The following is a 21956-nucleotide window of genomic DNA, read 5'->3' on the forward strand; positions in this document are numbered from 1 at the left end:
GGTAGTAAATACTGGGAGAATGGCAGATCTGTTAGAACTATCTTGGCATGCTGATGTTTTCTGAATCATTAGCCTACTAGAGTGAATGAGAGGATATATACAAAAAAACCCATATTTTTTCTATTTGTCTCAAGAAGCTTATTTAGGTAAGAAGGGACAATGCTAGCGGTACATTTAGAGAATAGTCCGTTGTTTTGTAATCTGAAAGGTAGTAAGTTATTTTTGCTATTACAAAAATAAAATAAGAGTAGGGTCCTTGACGTATGTAGGACATATGTAGGAGATGTCTCTATTTTTATTTATGCATTTTAGATACAGAAAAGCATACTGTTTATTGGAGGGGTAATTCAACTTGTATAACAGTTCCAACACAATGGACTTTTTTTCAGTAACACAGATGTCTGTCACTTCTGTTTGTCCAGGTTCGTCTAGAATGGCCTACAGACTTAGCTATCAACCCAATGGACAACTCCATTTATGTTTTGGATAACAACGTCGTTTTGCAGATCACCGAAAACCGTCAGGTTCGCATTGCTGCAGGGAGGCCGATGCATTGCCAGGTCCCTGGGGTGGAGTACACGGTAGGGAAGCACGCCGTCCAGACCACACTGGAGTCAGCGACTGCCATTGCCGTGTCCTACAGTGGGGTGCTTTACATTACAGAAACTGATGAAAAAAAGATTAATAGGATAAGACAGGTCACAACCGATGGAGAGATCTCATTAGTTGCTGGAATACCCTCAGAGTGTGATTGCAAAAATGATGTCAACTGTGACTGTTACCAAAATGGAGATGGCTATGCTAAAGACGCCAAACTCAATGCCCCTTCTTCCTTAGCTGTGTCTCCGGATGGCACCCTGTATATTGCCGATCTGGGAAATATTAGGATACGGGCTGTGTCAAAGAACAAACCCTTACTGAATTCAATGAACTTTTATGAAATTGCTTCTCCAACTGACCAAGAGCTTTATATCTTTGATGTCAATGGTACTCACCAGTACACTGTGAGCTTAGTCACCGGAGACTACCTGTACAATTTTAGCTACAGTAACGATAATGATATAACCGCAGTAACGGATAGCAACGGGAATACGCTTCGTATCAGGCGGGATCCCAACCGGATGCCGGTAAGGGTGGTCTCTCCTGATAACCAAGTCATCTGGCTGACGATCGGCACTAATGGATGTTTGAAAAGCATGACCGCGCAAGGTCAGGAGCTTGTTCTGTTTACCTACCATGGCAACAGTGGGCTTCTGGCAACCAAAAGCGATGAGACTGGGTGGACTACATTTTTTGAGTAAGTACATAAAATGAAGTCAGATGCCTTATAGTTTTATTGAGTTATACGGTACCACTTGAAATGTTTCTGGAGACTGATGAAATAACTGCAAAGATGTGACCCTTGATAACAAAAAAAGCACAGTAAGATACTTTGCATTTCTCATGCTGTCTTCCTCTGTCCAACTTCTTCTAAACATTGGGTCTGAATAATTTTAAATTCACTATTTGGATTTCAGTTTTATATATTGAAATAATAGCGAGACAACATTTCACTCTTGTCAAGAAAGCTGTTAACTCAGCCACAGTTTTGTACATTTGCATCAAAAACTAGATTTTCATCCCATTTGATCATTAGATTGACATTGTTCTGCCGCAAATACTGACAAGAAACTTGTCACTGCTCAGTATTTTCTTTGTTCTTTTTTTTTTAAGTAAAAGCATGTCTGCATGGTCTTTTACCCCCCAAAAAAGGCTAGGTGGGTATTTTTTTGAAGTTTTAAAAGGTTGTGTGGCACGTGGCAATTATGCAAAAAGGATCTCATGGGTGGCATGGCAGGCTTTCACACAGGTGGACCCACACAGAGGAAGCTGAGAAAAGAGACGTGGGATGTGGGGGCAAATGTCATTCCTGTAGGAATGAGCTAAAAACACAGAGACCACCAGCAACGTGTGGAGTACAGGTGCGAGCACAACAGTGAGAGGTATCAGCAGAACAGTAGGACATATAATTTTTTCCAGTCTCTGAAAAAAAATCTTTTCAGTGAATTGCTTTACCCTATGTTGCAGTCGTTAAGTCATCAAAGCCTGTTTCTAACAGCCGTATTAGCAAAATATTTTACAGAATCCTCAATTATATTGACTAAGGAAGGTTGTGATGATATAAATTAGTAGAACCTGAGAGATCATGTATGGGTCTTACAGGCAACTTCATCCCCAAATGAGCTGAACTACAAACTGATATGCCAAATGAAATGTAGCAGAAATGCAGCTTAAGACACAATTTATTTCAGAAAAGATCGATGTAGAGTTAACACAGATGTTTTCCAGTCATCTCTGTCAACTGAAAAAATACATGCATTTTTAAACCACATGAAAGACAAGCTAAGGTTGAGTAAAAATGTGCTGTGAAGGAATGGAAGGCGTAGAATTAGAATGATGAGTGAAAGCATTAGAGGGCCCTCAGCTGAAGTATTCAGGATTACAAAGGGCATCACAAAAATCCAGGAAGCCTCTCTTCTTTTTCTCTCTCCCCCCCGCCCCCCCCCTTCTTTTCTCCTATCTTTATGATGAAATGCAGTAGCAAGTTCTGCCAAGGTCAGGGCCTAAAAAAACCTCTTTCAATTCAACACACATGATAAAGAAAATAAAGTGCCGGTGTCAGGCAGTGGCAGCAAAGCCAAACATCTGTGTTCTGAGATAACTTCACATTTCTGTCAGTGCACATTTGGCTGGGCCAGCGTGCAGGAGGACTCTGAGCACCTGTGTCTATTCTCCAGCCTTTGCAGATGCCCGTCAGAGGCACAAGAGCAGCAGGTGCTGCTTCACTGCATCTTGTGTCCTCAAGTGGAGACAGGGCTAGAAACGCCGATCCCTAACAAAGACTGCAGGTGGAATGGTGCTGCTGCCAGATTTAAGGTATTCTTACAGTAATCTGTGAGTTGGCAGGGCTTTGGTAGTGGGCACGTTCCCAAAGCGTTAGCGCACATCTGTAATATTTAGTTGTGCACTGGTGCATCTGCTGCGTGTCTTTTTAGGTCCTGCCAAGAGGACACAGAAGCACAGCGAGGGTACACAGGAAAGTGAGAAACTGTTTGATCGGGAGGGCATGTGTTCTCCTCCTTGTGAGTTAGCGCTGTCTGCTTACTGAGACCAAAGCACAGCTTTGAGTAGACTGGGTATAGTCACCCGTTTCCGCAGAGAGTAAATTTGATGTTTAAGTGTGACACACACAACCACTTGTTTCCAGCAAGCAAGCTGGGCAGGGCAGTCCATTTGGGGGATAGTGAAGTCCCTTACTGAAATGAAGGCATCTGGTGGGTGCAGCAGGCACTTTAAATCATGCTGGCATTCATACTGGCTAATTGAGGGCCTAGAGTTTTAATCAGGGCAGTAATTTCTCACCACGTTGCCTGTGGTTTTTGTGTAGCCTACTGTGGTGTACTGCAGAAGTAGCTGATAGCTCCTCAATGTATCCTAGTGATGTCTGCCCGATCGCAAAAAAAATGGTATTATATTCACTATTAAGTTGTGGATAGTCTATAATTTTCATCACAGGGCGAATTTAGGGTACTGTGTGTCATGAAGGTCTATAGTTGTTCAACAAGTCTGTAAGTAACCATCTTTCACACCTGATCTGCGTTCATGCAGACTTTCTGGTCCAAGTTAGGTTATGTCCAGCTGGTTCACGGAGAACCAAAGGGCAGGCTATTCCCCTCAGTAAGTATTAGTATTATTTCCAAGCTGCTGTTGATGCAATTCCTAAACCTCCGACTAATGTCTCGTTAGAATTCTCAGGATGTAATAATTACAGAGAAAGCTACGCAATTTTACTCACCCCAGATTTGCAAGCATATGAGGCTTATGCGGAAGAAAAGATACTAATCTCCTCCCCATAGCCATGGCGAAGCAGTAATCTGTTTAATTGCAACAAGGAAGATTCAGATTAGACATTTGGAAAAACTTGACGGTGAAGATTTTGGAGCCCTGCAGCAGACAGACGACAATAGTGACCCCTTGCCCTTCACAGACTGTGCTTAAGAACAGATGAGACATCTTTCAGGACTAACAGAGCAAGAGCAGGTCCTGCCTTGGGGTAGGGGTTGGGCCACATGACCTCTTACAGGCCCTTCCAGTTGTGTTTTCTATGATGCTCTGTACAAGTTAATACCAAAAATAAAAATTTGCAGTGATTACACAAAGCTACAGGGAATAAGGGGGGGGGGGGGAAGCACCGTGCTATTTTTCTTGCCAAAACAGCATTCTTAAAAACATCCATCGGGCATCATAGCTGCTGCTCCCTTCTTGTTAACACAACATCCCTGTGCACTGAATTTATGTCTATCTCTCTTTTGAAGAAAAAAGTAGACATAAACATTCCTATTTTGCCATTTTTTATTCTAGGATCAGCAAGTGCTATTGTGACTTTGCTTTTCAGTGCTGCTGATTTGTAACATTGAATCTGACTAGGCTGGGTTTCCAGAGGCTTCTGCTGCTATTGCCAAAATAGATGGAAACCACATGTACTGTATGAGGGCTCACGTGGGGGTGCCGTGGTATATGTCTCTGTGTGTGTCTCCCAGCTTTTGCATGTTCACGTTTACAGATAGTGTGGGCTAAAAAAATTTCAGCTGAAGAGTTTTCTGTTGGAAAAAAACGTAGCCATGTTAATACAGAAAGGTTTCTCTCAAACACCAGGCAAGGAATAAGAAATTAGAAAAAGAAATCATCCTGACTTCCTTGTTCTGTTTAATAATAGCAAAATATTTCAGTTTCACTGCTGGATGCATCTTCTTTTAACATCGCAGTTTATTTACGTATTTTATTTACTCTATTGTACTACTCAGATTCTCAAAACATTGTAGGAAGGAGATAGTATTTATATTGTGTGGTGAATTTAGACTTTCTTCACAGAGTTAAAACTTTTCACTGTCATAATGTCCAATGGACTAGAAATGTTATTTTTCAACTAGCTCTGAGTATGCCTGGGTTGTTTCACCCTTTGGTTGTCACACATCAGTTTAAATGGCAGAAGTTACATTGGAGTAAAAATACTGCGTTTTTAGTAATAAAAAAGATCAGACTTTGGAGCCAATTCAGTAATAGCTTTGTTAACTATTCCCTTGTGTAAATCTGTCTGTATAACTGGAGTATGGATCCAGAGAACTTAGATCACTTCAGCTGAGTTCTCAGTGATTTGAGAATGGATTTATGAAAGTGATTTAATCTTTTTTCCTGTTTTAGAACAACTTTTCAGTGAAAAGAAGAAATCTTTGAAAAAACATTGCATCCCAAAAAATGGCAATCACTGCTCTGGCACATATTAAAGCATTTGGACTTGTTTCTTTTCATGGCCTTTTTCCACAGTCTAAATCACGCTAATATCAGATCCAAAAGAAGTTTACTTTTTTATTTCAGTTTAGTATGGATGCTAATTTAGAGTTTACTTTATCTAGTCTCCACTTCACCTGAAAAAGGGAAGGACTGGCATATAGGAAATATTTTTTACACTCTGTGTTTTTTTACATGAAAATTTTAAGTACTTGAATTATTTAGGATATTAGAAAATCTCTTTTTGGTATTTGTTTACAGTCTTGGATTTTTTTAATATCTTTATGGCAAAATGGATTTTTAAATTCCTATTTTGTTAAGGATTATAGTCTGCTGATCAAAATTGACACTATATTTCAAGAAAGTGTACTTTTGTAAAGTTACTAATGTTACTAAAATTCATAGTAACTTATCTGTTATTGAAGGTCTAAAAACTTGCTGAATAAAAATGATTAACAGACCATTCACAAAGAGGACTGAAAATACACGCATACTAAAAAACCAATGGAGCCATATGAAGTTAAAAAGTCTGCCAGATTAGGTTTTATAATGAAATTACACTATTAGACAAAGTATAAGAGTAATCAGCCTAATCAAATTCTGTTGTTATAAAATAGCGGGATACCTGAGCTGGAAACTATTAACTATAACTGCACACTATGTGTGCATAATATGAACGTTTAAACAGATAAATGTTAAAAGTTTAACTGATTATATGCATATTAGCATTTCAGAAGTGACACTTCCTAGCTATCCTGTATGACCTTATTTTTGTGCAGCAGTTTCCATTCTGCTTTCACATACAGAGAGCTAAGCTAGGTCCACAGAAGTATTTTCTCTGGATGTACATTTTTGAAGTACCAGTAGTGAGCTCCTAGAAAGCCCTCAAGTGCCTCTGTGCCATTACTCAGTAGTGCAGGATGTCAGACCTGCCCCCAGCCTGCAACCTCAGGTCTCTGTCAAAGCCCTGACATGCCAGTGGTTGCCAGCCAGCCTTTAAATTCGTCTGAAAACGAGTTAGAAGCTCACTGTTAATTGAAAGTTTGTTGATGCTTAATTATTGAAATTCTTCAAGAGAAAAAGCTGCTGTTCCTGTTCCCTGACCAGAAGCGTAAGGCGGCCCTCTAAGAAGGTCCCGAGCATCTTGTTCAGCCCCACTTCTGAATCGTCTCACTATCTCGAGTCACTCCCTGGGAGCGGCTGGAAGCTGAGCCTGCACTTGCGGGGCCGTCTCACCCTTGCTGCTCGCGTTCAGCTTGCTCCACGACTACTTGGTGTAACTTCAGCTGGGACACTGCAGGGAAGTCCTGTGGTTGATTCCTTGGCCTGCTGCCCTGCCGGCCTCTGGCTACTTTTGGTGCTCCTCGGGTTGCTCGAGGAACTGGTCGAGGCTGCAAGAGAGGTTCTCTTCAGGGCCAGAAGACAGCCCAGTGAGGTTGGGCCGTGCTCCTGAGGTTGTGGCGTACGTGAGCGCTGGTGTGCTTGGCGCTCAGGTGATCCCCAACAGCCACATTTAGAGGTGGTTTAGGACAAGTCATGGTCAGCCCAGTGTCAGGCATCCGTCCCTCTGTGGTCCCAGCCCAGCTGCTTCTGCAGGCTCCTCTGTAAAGAGACAGCTGTTCCTCCGTCTCACAGCTCTCCTGGAAGGTGAAAGCCACATGTGCTCTCCCTCAGCCTCCTCTACCCCCTCAGGTAACTTTACTCTCCTAACAGTGAATCAATTCCAATAGCCACAGTTTCTTATGTCTTTCCTGCCTTCTCTCCTTTTGCCTTCCTCTCCTTTTAGGAGCAATATTAGCAGACAGAGATCTGATCCAGACTAAGATGCCTCCTCCTTTTCCCTGCAAATTCACTGCCTTTCTTCCATCTCTCTTTTTTGCTCTCCAGACCTGGCCCTCTTAACTATGTTTCCTTACCTTCTTACTTTCTTATCTTGCCCCTTCCCGTGTCTCCCATCATTTCTCTAAGATGTGTTTGGCTTCCCTGCCTTTTCCTTTCCCAGCAGGGCATTCCTTCTCAACCCCCTCTTGTATCTCTTGACATCCAATGTTTCCCCGGGCACTTCATGTCCTGAGCTCATTTGTCTTCTCCTTCCACTCCTCCCTCTCCCACTCAATTCTTATCTCCAAGGGAATTCAACAGAAATCAAAGCAAGTGACATTAGCAAGCAGAGCCCCTACAGGTTTACTTTGTTCCCACAGCTAAATTAGGGAGCTTTCCAGCCATTCTTGAAAGGTGATGAAATCATGCAGAATGTGAAGTCCTTACAATAATTTACAGACTAGAGAGACTCACAGGTAAAAATACATTTTCAATGGATGTTGCAGAGTATCATCCGTTGCATATTATGCTTTTATTAACAATACATTCAGTACTGTGTTTTCCTTAAAACCTTGATGCCAAGTAAGATACTGCCCTTGGCCTGGACTTGTTTAGTTTCCCCGCGTACAAGGCAGATCATCTCTAACTGTCGGCATTTGGCAAAAGGGAACAGATGATATTTTGCAGTTTTCCTCTTGATTAATCATAATGCATTGCTTGTGGAGTCTGACGTGGAAATACTGAGATTTGGCTTGTAAAAAGCATATAGAACTTCTACTGAAATATTTATTTTAGATAAAAGCAAGTATTTAATTTTGGTGAGATAAAAATTATCCCCCAATAGTAGTGTCAATTCACTTGCACTTTTACTGTATATTAAGTGGTTTCCAATCCAGTTTTCATAATTAATATTTCTGTGCCTTTTCCTATAGCATTTGTGGGATTTTATTTTCCCATAAGATCTGTTTCTATTTGAGTTCATTTTCTTTATCACATTATGAATATCTAAAATGCCTACTCTTCTTTTTTTCTGGCAATTTTGGGGCTTTCATTGTAATTTGATTCTGTATTCTTACAAGGGCCAGAACTTTGTACAAAAATGTAACCTGGATTTTTTTATCACCTCTAAAGAGCATTCTCTAAATGTCCTTAGTATCATAGTGCTTTTTTTTATTCTTTTACCATGAACAACCTTCTGTACCTTCTGCTTTTACTGCTGCTGCTTCTTACTTAGTAAGTGTAAAACATAGTGGTGATAAAGTAATTAACCATACTCATTAAAGTAGTTTTGTTCAGCCAATTATCATATTCTTGCATTGACTTCTGTGGCATCACATGAGCCCTTGTTTGCAAACTATGACTTACAAGTGCAGTGTCTTTAATCTTCCCAAACAACAAAAGACATATTCTCTTAATTCATAACCATCTCTGAAGTGTCTTTTGGGGAATATTTTTGAGATACTCAGTCTTTGCATAAGTGTTTCTTTATCTACATTGCCTGTCTCAATCCAGCACGCAATACATGTATTTCTTTCTTAAAGCACATTTCAGGGACTAGCTGGTTCTCTCTTAGTCAAGATTTGGTGCTTCTCCTCCTCTCAGCATGGCACAGATTGAAACTCTAGTGGGCATAACCCTCTCTCACAATTTCACGTAGACCTGTGGAGGCAAGGCTGGCCAATGGGCAATTAAAACACTTCTCTCTATTCAAACCATATAAGTACTCCCCCTACCCAGAGAGAACTTGTAGGGAAATACACCAAGCTGGCATATTTGATTTGTGAATGGCCACAAGCTGAAGAATGATGTGCTTTCTAAACCGTCCCGTAGATACATCAATGCTGCACAAATACGTAACCATATGTCCTGGTTTGAGAATACAAGGATGAAAGTTTAATGCAACATGCAGTTTCTGAGAGGGCTGAGCTGACAGTTTGCGGATTTCTTCATCAGATAAATTGTTAAGTACATTTTTGAAATTTCTAGCTTCAGCTTCCTTTGACTAAGAATAGAGGTTAATGATCTCACAGGTTTTTAAACTGGAACTTGAACTGAACTTTATTGTAGATTTCATAATTATAATACAACATACTGCTGCATACTTTAGTGTTGTAAGACTTGTGCTGACAATGGAGCACACAAACTTGATTTTTCAGGCTCGTCCTGCTTAATAACAAAGCAGACATGTTAAAAATAATCCATTAATAGATACCATTAGATAGCAGCGTGAAATATTTTGGAGAACTGTAGTGTCCCTTAATTGCCCTAATATCAGCAGTATATCTTCTCTAATAGCCATTTACCCATTTATTCATTCCTGAATGTTTAATGTTCCTTAGGACTAGGCTAAGCAATAAAAGCAGAACTGAGAAACCATTGAATAGGTAGTAATATCAAAGTAGCCACGCTGAAGACACACATTAACATTATTAAATCTTACATATAGGAGAAAGGAAGGAGTGCTTTGATTTCTGTCACGAAGATCAGCATGTGATGTTTCTGTGGTTTTGGAGAGCACTTAGAAGTAAGGGTAGTTCAGCAAAAAAATAGTATTATTCCTATTAATGACATAAATGTCCTGCATTGTCAAATCCACTCAGCTCTGCTCAGACTCCTGAAAGTATCCATTTTCACTTCTGTCTTTATCAGGGACTTTAATAATACGACTTGTTCAGTTATTGACATGCTAATATTCTTGTCCCATGTTAATTTTCTTCGTCAAACAAGTCAGGGAGGCTGTAGCCAAGCTGGCTTGCTCTCCTTTACACTCACTTCACAGGGGACCTATTGCAGTGAGGGTGGAAAGGCAGCCGGCTCTCTATTTTCAGCCATGCTGTATTCAAACCCACAGCCCTCATTTTCAGGCCTTATTAAGAGATTTGGTCTTCCTTGATGTCCCCAGTGAGGCCAGCTTGATCAGCTCTTCAGGGAGCCTACAAGGCACATGCAATTGAAAGACCTACCAAATTTCCTCCAAAGAGGGGAGTCTGTCCCTTGTAAAGCCAGCATTGGCTGGGTGTGACTCGTGCTCCAAAGGAAAAAGGATATTATTCTAAATTAACTATAGAACTTGAATCTTCGTATACTGTCTTGATATTACGCTGTCCTAAAAGAAAAAAAAAATGTATTCATAAAATTTTGCTTTCCTTTTGCTAAATTTGCTTTTCAAATATAATGCAATTTAATAAGTTCATTATGTCCACTTTTTTATGACCTTCATGGAGTTTTTACCTTGCAAAATAAGAAGGAAAAAAAAAAAAAAAGGAAGAGAAAGGGAGGAAAAGCTACATTACAGCTTATTCTGTGAACAAAATGTCTGGCAAAACAGAACAGTTTTACATCCTTTTTTCACTGAAGGTCTATGCACTCAGCTCTGATAGTATAAGCAGACCTTACAGCAAGTATATATACACCAACATTTCTTCTGTTTGAAAGGCCATATTCTGGTATTTACATCAAGGCACAGGGTTTATTTGTACAGTAATAGATGAGCTAAGAAGGTGGAGAGGGAAGTGACACAGAAACAAACCAGCAGCCTCAGGGATCCCGGAGATTAAAGACGCTGCACGGGAAGCTGCTGCGGGGCAGAAGCTGGCTCTGCACGCCCCAGCAAAAAACAGAGTCTGGCCCCTGCGGGGCTCGTGGGCAGTGAATTCCCATTAGACAGAAGCTGAAGAGTGAGGGGTGAGTGCTGAGATTTGTAAATAAAAGCCTGGCTGCCGCAATTGAATCTCACCTTCATAAAGACAAGCCCCTTCAACCGCTCTCAAATTGGCTGCACCGAGTTCAGAAGGGTACGGTGCAGCCCCAGCCCCGGGAAGCTGCTTCATGCCCATATAACACCTCTCATTTAAGCCACCCTACTTCCACCCCACAGCTCCCCTGGAGCACCCCCTCCCTTCTGCGCACACACCAGAGCTCTTCCTGCTCTTCAGAAAGCACCATCGGTGTTAACGCTATTTATTTGTGCAGGTACATTGCGTATCAGAAATGTGAGTTAGGAAAGAATTCTTGTGAATCCTTAGAAGAATGTACATGGCAGGTGCTTATTGCAGCAAACAGCACGGTGCGGGAGGATTGCAACACCCTACAGCGATGAGTGAAAAGTCTGGCAGTCCTCTGCCAAAAAGCAAAGAAACCCCAGCATGATGAATTCATGTATTGCTTCCTTCAGTGCAAAGCGCTGCTCCCCCCAAATACCTGTTTCTGGAAGCAATTTTGGATTAAGCGGTGAAGGTGGTCAATTTGACTGCAGCACGAGCACTGAACTGGTGCTTGTTTGCCTGGTTGTGCGATGAGGTGGAAAATGAGCATCAAAAACTTCTCGGTATGGAAGTGAGGGAGCTATCATAAGGGAAGTTGTTGATTCATTTCTTTGAGCTCCTTTTCCAACAGACACATTTCCTGCAGTGATTTTCGTTTAGAGTGTGCCTGTAGTTTTGCAGATGAGTTATGGCTGTCAAGAATGGCCTATTTAGGTGAATTGTTCATATGTCTTGCGTGCTGAGTGCCAGTTTACAAAAAAAAGACCGAAACCTATCCTTTTAACGTTATGACAACGTTGACACACCAAAAAAAGGCCTCAAAAGCTGCAGTTATAACAGGAGAAGGTGAAGAGAGAAATTGTCAATCACTTTCCAGCTGAGGAAATCTCTTTGTTAAACCTGGACTGAAAAATTTGTCCTGATCATATTGCTAAGATAAAATACCGTTACCTGAATTATTTAACCAGCTGTGCAAACAGTTGCATTAAGATTTTCCCAGATGAAAATGGGATAAAGACCTTTTCCCCATCAAGGCAGCCATCAGATAGAGGAACAGGAAAAGTGGACTAGGTGCTTGAACTTAAGCTTGAGTTGTCTGACACTTGACTGAGCAGGACAGAGAAATTTAGCTGATACTAATACTTCTAATGCCTTTCTAGCCTCTGCGGTTTTGTGAGTTTGCATTTTCCGCCCAAATTCAATTCAGGAACCAAGTAGGTAGATAAATTCCTGTCCAGAATTGGTCTCTGGGCTGCAGCTCCTTCCTAGAAGCACCCTTGGACCTATTTTCTTTAATTCATACTCATCCACTATTTTCTCTGAGCTATGCACAGCAGAAAGGAAAGGGAAAGGAAAAGTGAAAGGAAAACGAGTGGAATGAGAAGGGAAGGAAGCTTTTTTTTTTTCTTCTCATGGTTAACAGTATTAAAGGAAAGAGGAGAAGTTCTACCCTTTTTAGAAAATAGTCAATTTTTTAAAAAAATAAATAAATCCACTTGTCTTGATTTACAGGCCTACTAACACATCAGATTGTCATTTATAACAATGAAATGTCATTTATGACATTTGTTTCCTTCTTGTTAAGAAAAACACAACAATATTAGCAAGACATATAGCTGTCTTAATTTTTGTGGTTCAATTTTTTAAAAAATATATCTCTTTTATCTCGAAGGGCTGTTACAGTTTAATATTTTGGATTTCCTAATATATTTGTACTGTGAATTCACAAGCAAGGTGTTCAGCCTTTTAAGATGTCAAATACACTGGAAGTAAAGGAATATGTGCATAGAGTATTTCATTTAATATTCTTTTTTAAAGGCAGCTTATAAATGAGTGTTTATGGGTACACAGAAGTGTGTATTTCAATGCGACTAAAAAAGAAATAACAAAAAAAAGGGCAATCATTTGTCTATCCATTTATCAGTAGATTGTTTTCACTTTTTTCATTCTTACCAGGCTCATTCAGTCACTCTTCAGACAAATAAAAAGCCAAAATGCATGTCAAAATGAGGATAGGAACTCATAAACGGAGGAAAGGGGGAAAAATAATGCATTTCATTATGCTGAAGTTAAGAGTCTGTTCCTCTCTTTTGACAACCCACAAAATGATTAGAGATGATCAGAACTAGAGCTCCCTGAAAGTTGCTGTGCCCTGCTTAAACCATCAGGGTGATGAAATTTTAATAAAAGTGATGATATATAAACTATGGGATTATTTCCTTTAATCGGCAAGATAACTATTTTGTTACTGGTTTAGCAATGCAGCAATACCCTATCAAGGTGGCTTCCCTTGACTGTCCTTTTCCAGTTGTGAATTCACTATTTGGGTGGGACTAAACTTGCAGAGTGCTACAAGAGGCTGAATACAAGTGAAAGAACCTATTTGCAAACGACCGTTCTTAAAAGACAACAATCCTCTGTGTGCACGTGAACTTAATTGGCTCAGCGAGCTGAAGGAGACGTGTCATTGCCAGGTTAGGACAGGTTTTTCCCGTGTGTGTCAACACGGTGAGTACACACCTCAGCAGCACGCTGCACTTCTAAAATCGACTTTGAAGCCTCTGTCCTCACCTGCCAAGAAGCAGAACCTTGGTATATAAGGCTTTCGATGAATAGTTTGAAACAAGTAGGGTAATGTTCTATAAATTTTTTAGCCACTCTTGATAATTTGAGATGCTTAAAATGCGTGATCTGTCTTGAGTGAGCACGTAGCAGTACTTTTCATTTTACTGTTAAAATTATACATGTCTATATTATGAAATGCATTCATGCCTCATTTCTCTATTACAGTATCCCAACTAATAGTATAATCTGTAACCAGTCTTTAAAGAAATATATAATACACATTTGCACTGTATGTCTTGTTATCTGAAATGTGGAGGAACCAGCGTGCCTTGTTCTTCAACCTGACATGTTTACAATAGCAAAAAAAAATTACAGAATTTATTTTGTTACGGCAGTGTGTTGCTGAGGTCTGTGAAAAAAACAGTATTAGTCATAACTTAGCAATTGGCTTTAGCAGCAACCATTATTATACATATCGTTTCTACAGCTCCCTATTTTATGTTGAATTAACCTTTGATATAAAACATTAAAAATGTTCTGCAAGTTGGCGTTGAGCTAAACGTGCTCCAAACTAAGATACAATGCATATGAGAACCAAGTCAGAAATAGAGAAAGTAGGGCATTTCCATCTGTGACAAGGCTTACCAGGAAGTTATCACTGCAAAGTGAACTGTCCTACATTGACTAGAACAGAAAATGGTCTGGGAAGGAATGTAATTAAAACTAAAGGAGACTAACAATGGAAGAGAGACTTCCAGCAGGTGAAGAGCAAAAGGTCAAGAATCTGGGAAGATGATAATCATTATCTCCGAGAAATTCTCACTGCAGAAGGGGAAAACTATCTGGCAGTGGCAGATCATCCTAAAGAAGAAAAAGAATTTGATCTGAGGGGAGCTTCAGCTAGCAGCCAGTGGTGGGAGCAGCCCCCGCTGCCGGCGTTTGTCGCTCCAGCTAGCAGCCAGTGGTGGCAGCAGCCCCTGCTGCTGTCTTCTGTAGTTACTGACCAAATAGGAAGATTGTTACGTTAATGCACATGGAAATGAGTTGATAGGATTAATGCTCGTGAGGTCACACCCAGCGAGCAAGTTTCTGGTTTAAATTCTTGAAAAGTTGATGTGTGACTTGCTCGTGAGGAACCAAAGAGGTTGGCTGAACGACTTTGCTGTGAAGCCCGGCACAGGGAGAAAGATCAGAGGGCTCCGCGGTAATACGTGTGCCTGAGCTTGTGTTTAGGTGAAAAGATCAAAGAGACTGTGTGACATGCCAAATGTGGGCACTCGCCCTCTAGAGTTTAGATCTCACTCCTTTTGAGGCAATTTCAGTATTAAACACTAGGCAGATAAAAGAAATCTCTCCGTCTAAAACCAGCAATCTTGGATGAATAAATTCACCTTGGCAGCAGAATGCGAGGATATTTGATGTAGTAAGAAAAATGGCAGAGGACTGACCAGAAGGAGATGAGTGATGTTGCTATGCTGAACATTGATAAGGCTTTCAATTGTGGGCAAAAACATATCAAGTATAAATTAAGTTTAGTATTTGATGCGCTGTGAACAAAATGAAGGACACACATTACAATCCTTCATAAAATGGAATACATAGTAAATTGTAGACAGAACTATTCCCTTTCTTTCTTTTTGTTCCTGGCTATAAAAGTATGAGAAATCTTGTTCTTACCTTTCACATCTCAGTCACATTTTCTTCCTGCACTAGGACACCTCAACCAAGCAATCGTGGCTTTTAAGGTTCTTTCAGCTGTAAAGTCGTGTTTTTAAGAACATGAACGTGTAGCATGATTTTTTGCTGATCTTTGAACTCTCCCCCACTGTAATAATATTAGCTGCTTAGCCCAGGCTTATGATGTGCTTTCATGTATTTGTGAAAGAAGAGACCAGTTCAGGAACTATAGGCATGGAGTCAAAAAATCATAATGTGGAAGCAAGAATGCATAAAATAAGAACAGCGACGTTCAGTGCTGCGTACTGAGAAGCCACGTACTGCACTGAATACTACTGATGTGTATTATTTTCCAACTCAAGTGGTACACTCAGAAATATGAGCATTAATTTTTCACAAAAACTGTTTTTCAAAGGGTGAAAAGTTCTTCTTATAGGGAAATCTTACCTTCTGTGACTTTGTTTGAAATAAAGACCAGTACTTGGCTGTTGGAATCAAAGGACACAAGTAATCCCCAACAAAATAATATGATACCATTTCCGGACATAAAGCGGAAAATAGAAAGGGACACTAATTGGACAATATGTATTCCCTTGCGAGTTGAAAAGGGAAGTTGTGCATGAAAATAAGTTTATGGAACTGAGGAATGAGAGTGAAGGTCATGACTAGGCTAGCAGTCACATTCATGCACAAGGAATGTTGGTGTGTTTGTTTCGGTCTCCCGCATAAATGCAGCATCTCGGCTTGCCAAGTCCAGTATGTGAAAAAGAGCCAAAATTGGGGCTAGAGGCACAGTGGAAGAAAACTCATTATCTTGAAATGTACTTAACTTCAAAAATAAGTTTCCCCACTTGATTTCCTTGGCTTGCAGTATGGTTTCTGATTTCTAAACATTCTTTTCTTTTTCCTGTTGCTAAGTGAAAGTCTTATGTAAACAAAGGAAATCAACTGTGTTAAAAGGATGGAAATGACTGTATGCAAAAAGCTGTCAAATCTACAGAGTAAGCAAACTGGAAAAAAATAATTCTTAACCTAATCCTTTCAGTTACAGCAATGCTGTGCAGTACTAATGCTGTTCAGAAAAAGTTAGGGTGTTGTGGGTTAAAACTTTGGAATTAATTCTCTCAGTTTAAGAAGAAGAGTTTCTGTAGCCTCAGTGATATGCTTGGGGTTTGGGTGGTTTTTTTGTTTTGTGTTTGTTTCCCAGAAGCAGCAATTTTTATTCTAATTGTAAGCGTGAAGCATTTAGTGCACTGTGAGGACCTGCAGGGTCACGTTCTAGTTACTCTAAGAGACTAAAGCTTCCTTCAGCTTCCTACTCTAATCTCATGGGATAGGAATGAAAAACTCCTGGGAGCAAACAGGTCACACGAGGGCCTGGAATCACCCTTCTGATACTTGTTCCCCCCCGCAGCAGGTAGCAGCAGGCTATACTTCAAAATGAGGAGCCCCAGCTAAACACACTAGGCTGACAAACCCAAGCTGTCAGACTGGAAGAGTTAATCTTAAAGGCAGTTTTATGATCAGGAGCTCATGTGACACTTTACCTCTCTATACTGTGACCATAGTGCCTGTTTAGTAGTAAGCGTGGTCTTGGGTCTGGTATCAATGGGTTATACCTAATGCAGCGTAGGAAAAGACATGGTTTAAACATCACAGGTCTATTTCAGTTACAGAAATTGTATCTACCTATTCATATGAAATGGATATATAGCTATTGGTTTAAAGAAACGCCAGTAGAGCCAGATAAAAAGGCATCTCCTGCTTGGCTTCTGCCACAGTTCTCAAACTGCGATCCACAGACTGTTAACAATTATATATGCTAGCTGTTCCTATTTCCAGCTACAAACAGCTTAAGTAGATTAAATATTACCCCAGAATCTTTCTCTTATTAATACAAGGGATGTTAAGCACTCAGCAACAGAAGGGAAGGTGGGTCTGCACAATCACTGAATAGGAAAGGCCCAAGAGACACTCTTATTAAGACACCCTTCTTACGAAAAATTTTGAGGATTGCTACAGTAACAGGAAAATCTAGTCTAGTAACAGGGATTGAGTACAGAATGCTACAGAATTTAGCACCAATAAATATGCTTCCTTTGAAATTGTGAATTAGATGTGCAGCAGGATCTGGTCACACTTCAAAGAATAATATGCAGAGCCGAAGATCCATCTGTTTGCTCTCGCTATCACCATTGAGGCTCCTGTATGTTAAGCAGTCCTGACTACTTCAAAGCACGTTTGAAGTCTTTGCTGTGCCCACCCCATGAACAGAAAAGCAAATATGCCTTAACAATACAAGCAGCGGGTATTTTTGTTCATTATACTTGTAAATGAAAGCAATTTGTTCCTGCTATGTATCATTTCTGGACTTTTTTTTGTTTTTTTCCAGCTACGATAGCGAGGGCCGTCTAACAAACGTTACGTTCCCAACTGGAGTTGTCACTAACCTTCACGGGGAAATGGAAAGGGCCATTACAGTGGACATTGAATCGTCCAGCAGAGAGGAAGATGTCAGCATCACTTCCAACTTGTCATCAATTGATTCTTTCTACACCATGGTTCAAGGTACTGTAAGCAAAAGATTGCTCAGCATATAGTGGCCTGAAAGCCATTTTCTTATGATGCAAGCAGCTCCAATCGCGTACATTAGAGGAAAACTTTAGAGGCATAGTGTTGAGAGTAAGTGGTGATACACAGATGTTCACATTTATATAAAGAACTGTTCAGGGCAAGAAGGAGTTGCAATGAAAATAAAATTAAATATGTTTTTTTAACCAAATAGTTTTCGTAAACAGCTGTGAGAAGTAGTCAGAATACCTACCTTGCATTAAAAAGGAGTCTTGGAGAGAGAAATGAATTGGAAGGGAAATAGGTGCAGAAATAGCATGAAGTGAGATTTTAGCTATAAAATAGCATGTGATGTCCCAGCAGCCACATCCTTGCAAAAGCCAGTATTCTTAACATGTTTAGGATTAGGCTAAAAATGCCTAATGAAACAGTAGAAAATGTGGTTTGTGCCAGTGCAAAGAATATACTCTGAGGGTGGGATTTTTCTTAAATGTTTTAGCGACTTGAAGATAGGTCCCAAAGGGATTTGTGCTCTCATGTGGTACAATCTCACCCTGGGTGTTTATGACCATTGGGTCAGTTATGTGAAGTCAAGATGTTACGTGCACATACTGCATAAAGTCTGCAGAGCAAAGGCAGACTCTTAACGCCTGTAGGTAACCTGTGCTTCTCTTTTTTTGTCTTTTCAGATCAGTTAAGAAATAGCTACCAGATTGGTTATGATGGCTCATTGAGAATCCTGTATGCCAGCGGCCTGGACTCGCACTACCAGACAGAGCCGCACGTGCTGGCTGGCACTGCCAACCCTACGGTGGCAAAGAGAAACATGACCCTCCCAGGGGAGAACGGGCAGAACCTGGTGGAATGGCGATTCCGGAAAGAGCAAGCTCAGGGAAAAGTTAACGTGTTTGGCCGAAAGCTTCGGGTAAGTGTGTAGGCGTGCGTGGGATCTGCTGCGTTCTCATTAAGGGAGAGGAAATGTAAATACATTCCTGTAGATATTGCCATCCGACAACCACAGAATATTTACTGTTGATATACTTACTGTAGAGCTGGAAGTACTTGCTTTTATTACTTCATTTACTGGCTGCTTTTCTCCATTAATTGCTCTTTTCTGTAGACTTTAAACTATTGTTTTTAGGGGGAATGCATTGGAATAGATCAGGATAAAAGAAGGATTTTCTGCTTTCCTTCAGTATTTTTGTTTCTGGTACTGAATTCACAGATATGATTTTAAATCTTGTTTTAAATTATTCTGCTGTAAGTTGGCAGAGTCCTATGATTTTCTTTCTTTTTATTTTAAATAAAAATTGTAATAATACTTATCTCTGGTAGAAAGGGTTTAACTGTGTGTGCATGTATACGGCATTTTCCTCTAACATATGTCTTTACCATTTTGTTGGCATTTCTTCTTCCTATATAGTGAGAGAAATGTAAGTAGGAAGCAAACTATGATTTATGACAGCCATTTGGTAAAGACAACATAGATTAAGCATTTACAATTGAGTTGCCAGGAGACCATTTCAAGACCACATCAGAGGTCTGACTTACTATTAGAACTGAACTCAGTTCTTTAAATTAAGGCCTAGGCAGTATATCAAGCAAAGGTGAGTAATTTCAGACCACTCGACTTCTAAGAGGTGACATGCCATTTTCAATCTTAAAATATTTTTTTATCATCCTTTGGGACAAGAAAGGAGGGAATGCTGTCATGCACCTTATATTCCTTTCTACCACTTGCTTTGCAAGAAGAATGGATTTTTTCCAAGAAGGAAGGATGATTATGCACAGCAGCTGCTACTTAAGAACAACATACTTGTACCTAGCTATGGCGACTGTCTTCCATGGATAAGGAAGAGGAAAAGGAAGCCGTGCTTCTGGAGCTCATCCTTGTGGTTCTGGTTCATGGGCATGTCATTACATAGCACAGAGGGATAATACCCCTGCCAATTTCTTTTTGAAAGAATCCCAAGAGAAAAAGAAAATATGGCATTTGGTTTTGGCAGGGAAACAAATCATCATGAGTCCAGTTCTCCGAAGTGAAGCAAAATCTTGGCATTCAAGTGCAGAGGAAGCAAAAGAAATGTCATGGGCAACTTTAACTTGGAAGAGTTAACAAGGAAAAAAGAACAGCAGAGAAGAGGGAAACATTTAACAAGATGGAGGGGAAAGTGAGAGATTATAGATTAGGATAAATTAGTAGTAATTAAAAGTGTATATACAAATTGGAGATGTAGGGCAGGTGGAGAATATGGGCTAATGAGAGATAAATGCCTAAGAAAACCAAGTATACTTGTCAGTAAAGAAAATAAAAGGAAGATTTTTTTGAAATTGATTTACATGGAAAGATACTACAGAAATGTCACTGCGTGGTGAGTAGGGGGATGTAGAAAAGTGGAGAAGGAAAACAACAGAAAGAAGAACAGGAATAACTTAGGGAGTTCATCATTTCCATCTACAGATATGTCAGTAACATTTTGCTGCAAAGGAAACAAATGTAGATAAAAAACAGTGACAAAAAGTATTGCCAGTAAATGTACTCATATATACAGCACTTTCACTGCATTATATGTATGCAGTATCTAACATTACAATGTACACTCTCAGGTACTCTCTTTGTTTTCTATCTTATATTAGTTCTACCCACTCCTAGTAGTCTTTATAAAGAAATTAATGAGGAATTATGTCATCTTCCCTTAACTCAGCAATCATCTGTCAATCTTTCTTTTGTTCAGACTCCTTTTATAATTGTTTGATAAACTAGTTTTATCGCTGAAACTCCAGGTTTGGTCTGTAGGCTGGCCTTTGGCAGTCCTTGACAGGAAAGAGACTTTTTAGGATATTTGGTGTTGAGGCCAGACGGATCTTCACTCGAAAGGGTCCCAGATAAAGGACCTGACAGGAGCTCTGTCTCAAGCAGAAAGGTGACATAAACACGGGAAATGCTCTGCCTCCTCCGAGACCTTACATGCCCCAAGTTCTGGAGAGGTCCCCAGTTTTCACATTACCTCTGGAATCTCTCTGTAGGGCACAGCAATATATTCCTACTCCTAACAGGAGAATCACAGTCAGATTTAACACTTCTTATTGGAAGGGAGAACAGGAGTTAAAGGAGGGCAGGACAGATGGACATATAAATTCCTGAAACATAACAGGACAGTAGGTGGGGATTGTCAAGAAACTCAGTTTTATGTCATTAAGTGTTTCTTCATTGAAAATTTCCCAAATAACTTTTTTTATCATCATGAAACTCAGAGGCTTCAAATATATTTGGAATGTGGCTGTCTTAGACAAAATGAAAATGTTTAATTTTTGCTAGGAAAGCATTTTGGTAGCAGAGCTGTTGTTAATAAATGCTTCAGTTGAAGGCAGTACTTTAGATAACATATGTTATGCCAGCCCCATACTGTCCAAGGAAAGAAGCTGTAATCTGTATAACGAGATTATGCAAGCACAGCCAAAATTTCACCAAAAGCTCACACATCTGAATGCAAGACCTCTCTCAGCAGAATCTGGAAGCATGAATCTGGTTGGAAAACAGAGGCATTTCCTTTCTTTCCCCTCGTATCCCACCCTTGAACAGACCAGACAGATGGAAAGTGAGAAGGCAAGGGATGTGATTATCCCATTTAGCAGATAAGGCAGTGAGACAGCCAGATTAAGTACTTCACTGCAATTTACAGCAGAAGGATGAGCTTAGCCAAGAAATTAACCCCAATTGCTTGGATGTCTGCCTTAACCATAAAACCACCCTTCCCTCTTTGCCAATTCAGAAATCAGAAGCGCCCATTCTCACTTCAGTGTCTAAACCTAAGAGGTAGACAAGAAGATTAATAAAAATTGTAATTAAAAGTAAAACAAGAAAGGGAAGATGGAGAGAAAGGGAGGAAAAAAGTCAGAGAATCAAAACAGGCAGGGCGATGCAGAGATGAATGCAGGCATGTGTGGAAGAGGCTAAGAAAAGTCAGAGATAAACAAGATTTAGAATGAATTTAGGCAAATGAGTGAATATTACATGTTGGAAATTTTAAACAAAAACTACCTGAAAATGAAGAAGTAGAAGAAAATTACAGAAAAGGAAGTGAATGAGAATGCTTCATAGTTAAGTTTAACCTACTTCTAGAATCAGTCTTGTAATATTAATTTTTCAAAGTATATTTAAATAACATTTGATGGCTCACTAAATAGATAAAGTAGCTCATCTGCATCTGCTAGACTTTGTGTTCCTTA

At 40.0% G+C, this 21956-nt stretch overlaps 1 protein-coding gene across 1 annotated transcript in view; it reads left to right on the forward strand.

The window, feature by feature from the left end:
* The window catches only part of TENM3 (teneurin transmembrane protein 3), a 64614-nt gene that overhangs the window by 30092 nt on the left and 12566 nt on the right, over positions 1–21956 (forward strand). The window contains exons 12-14 of the mRNA XM_009864707.1: positions 423–1297; positions 17548–17723; positions 18416–18651. Coding sequence (XP_009863009.1) covers positions 423–1297; positions 17548–17723; positions 18416–18651 — 1287 coding nt within the window. The remainder of the gene's footprint in view (positions 1–422; positions 1298–17547; positions 17724–18415; positions 18652–21956) is intronic.

This window comes from Apaloderma vittatum, unplaced genomic scaffold (genome assembly GCF_000703405.1).
Source record: "Apaloderma vittatum isolate BGI_N311 unplaced genomic scaffold, ASM70340v1 scaffold29282, whole genome shotgun sequence".
In the NCBI taxonomy this organism is placed as follows: Eukaryota; Metazoa; Chordata; class Aves; order Trogoniformes; family Trogonidae; genus Apaloderma; species Apaloderma vittatum.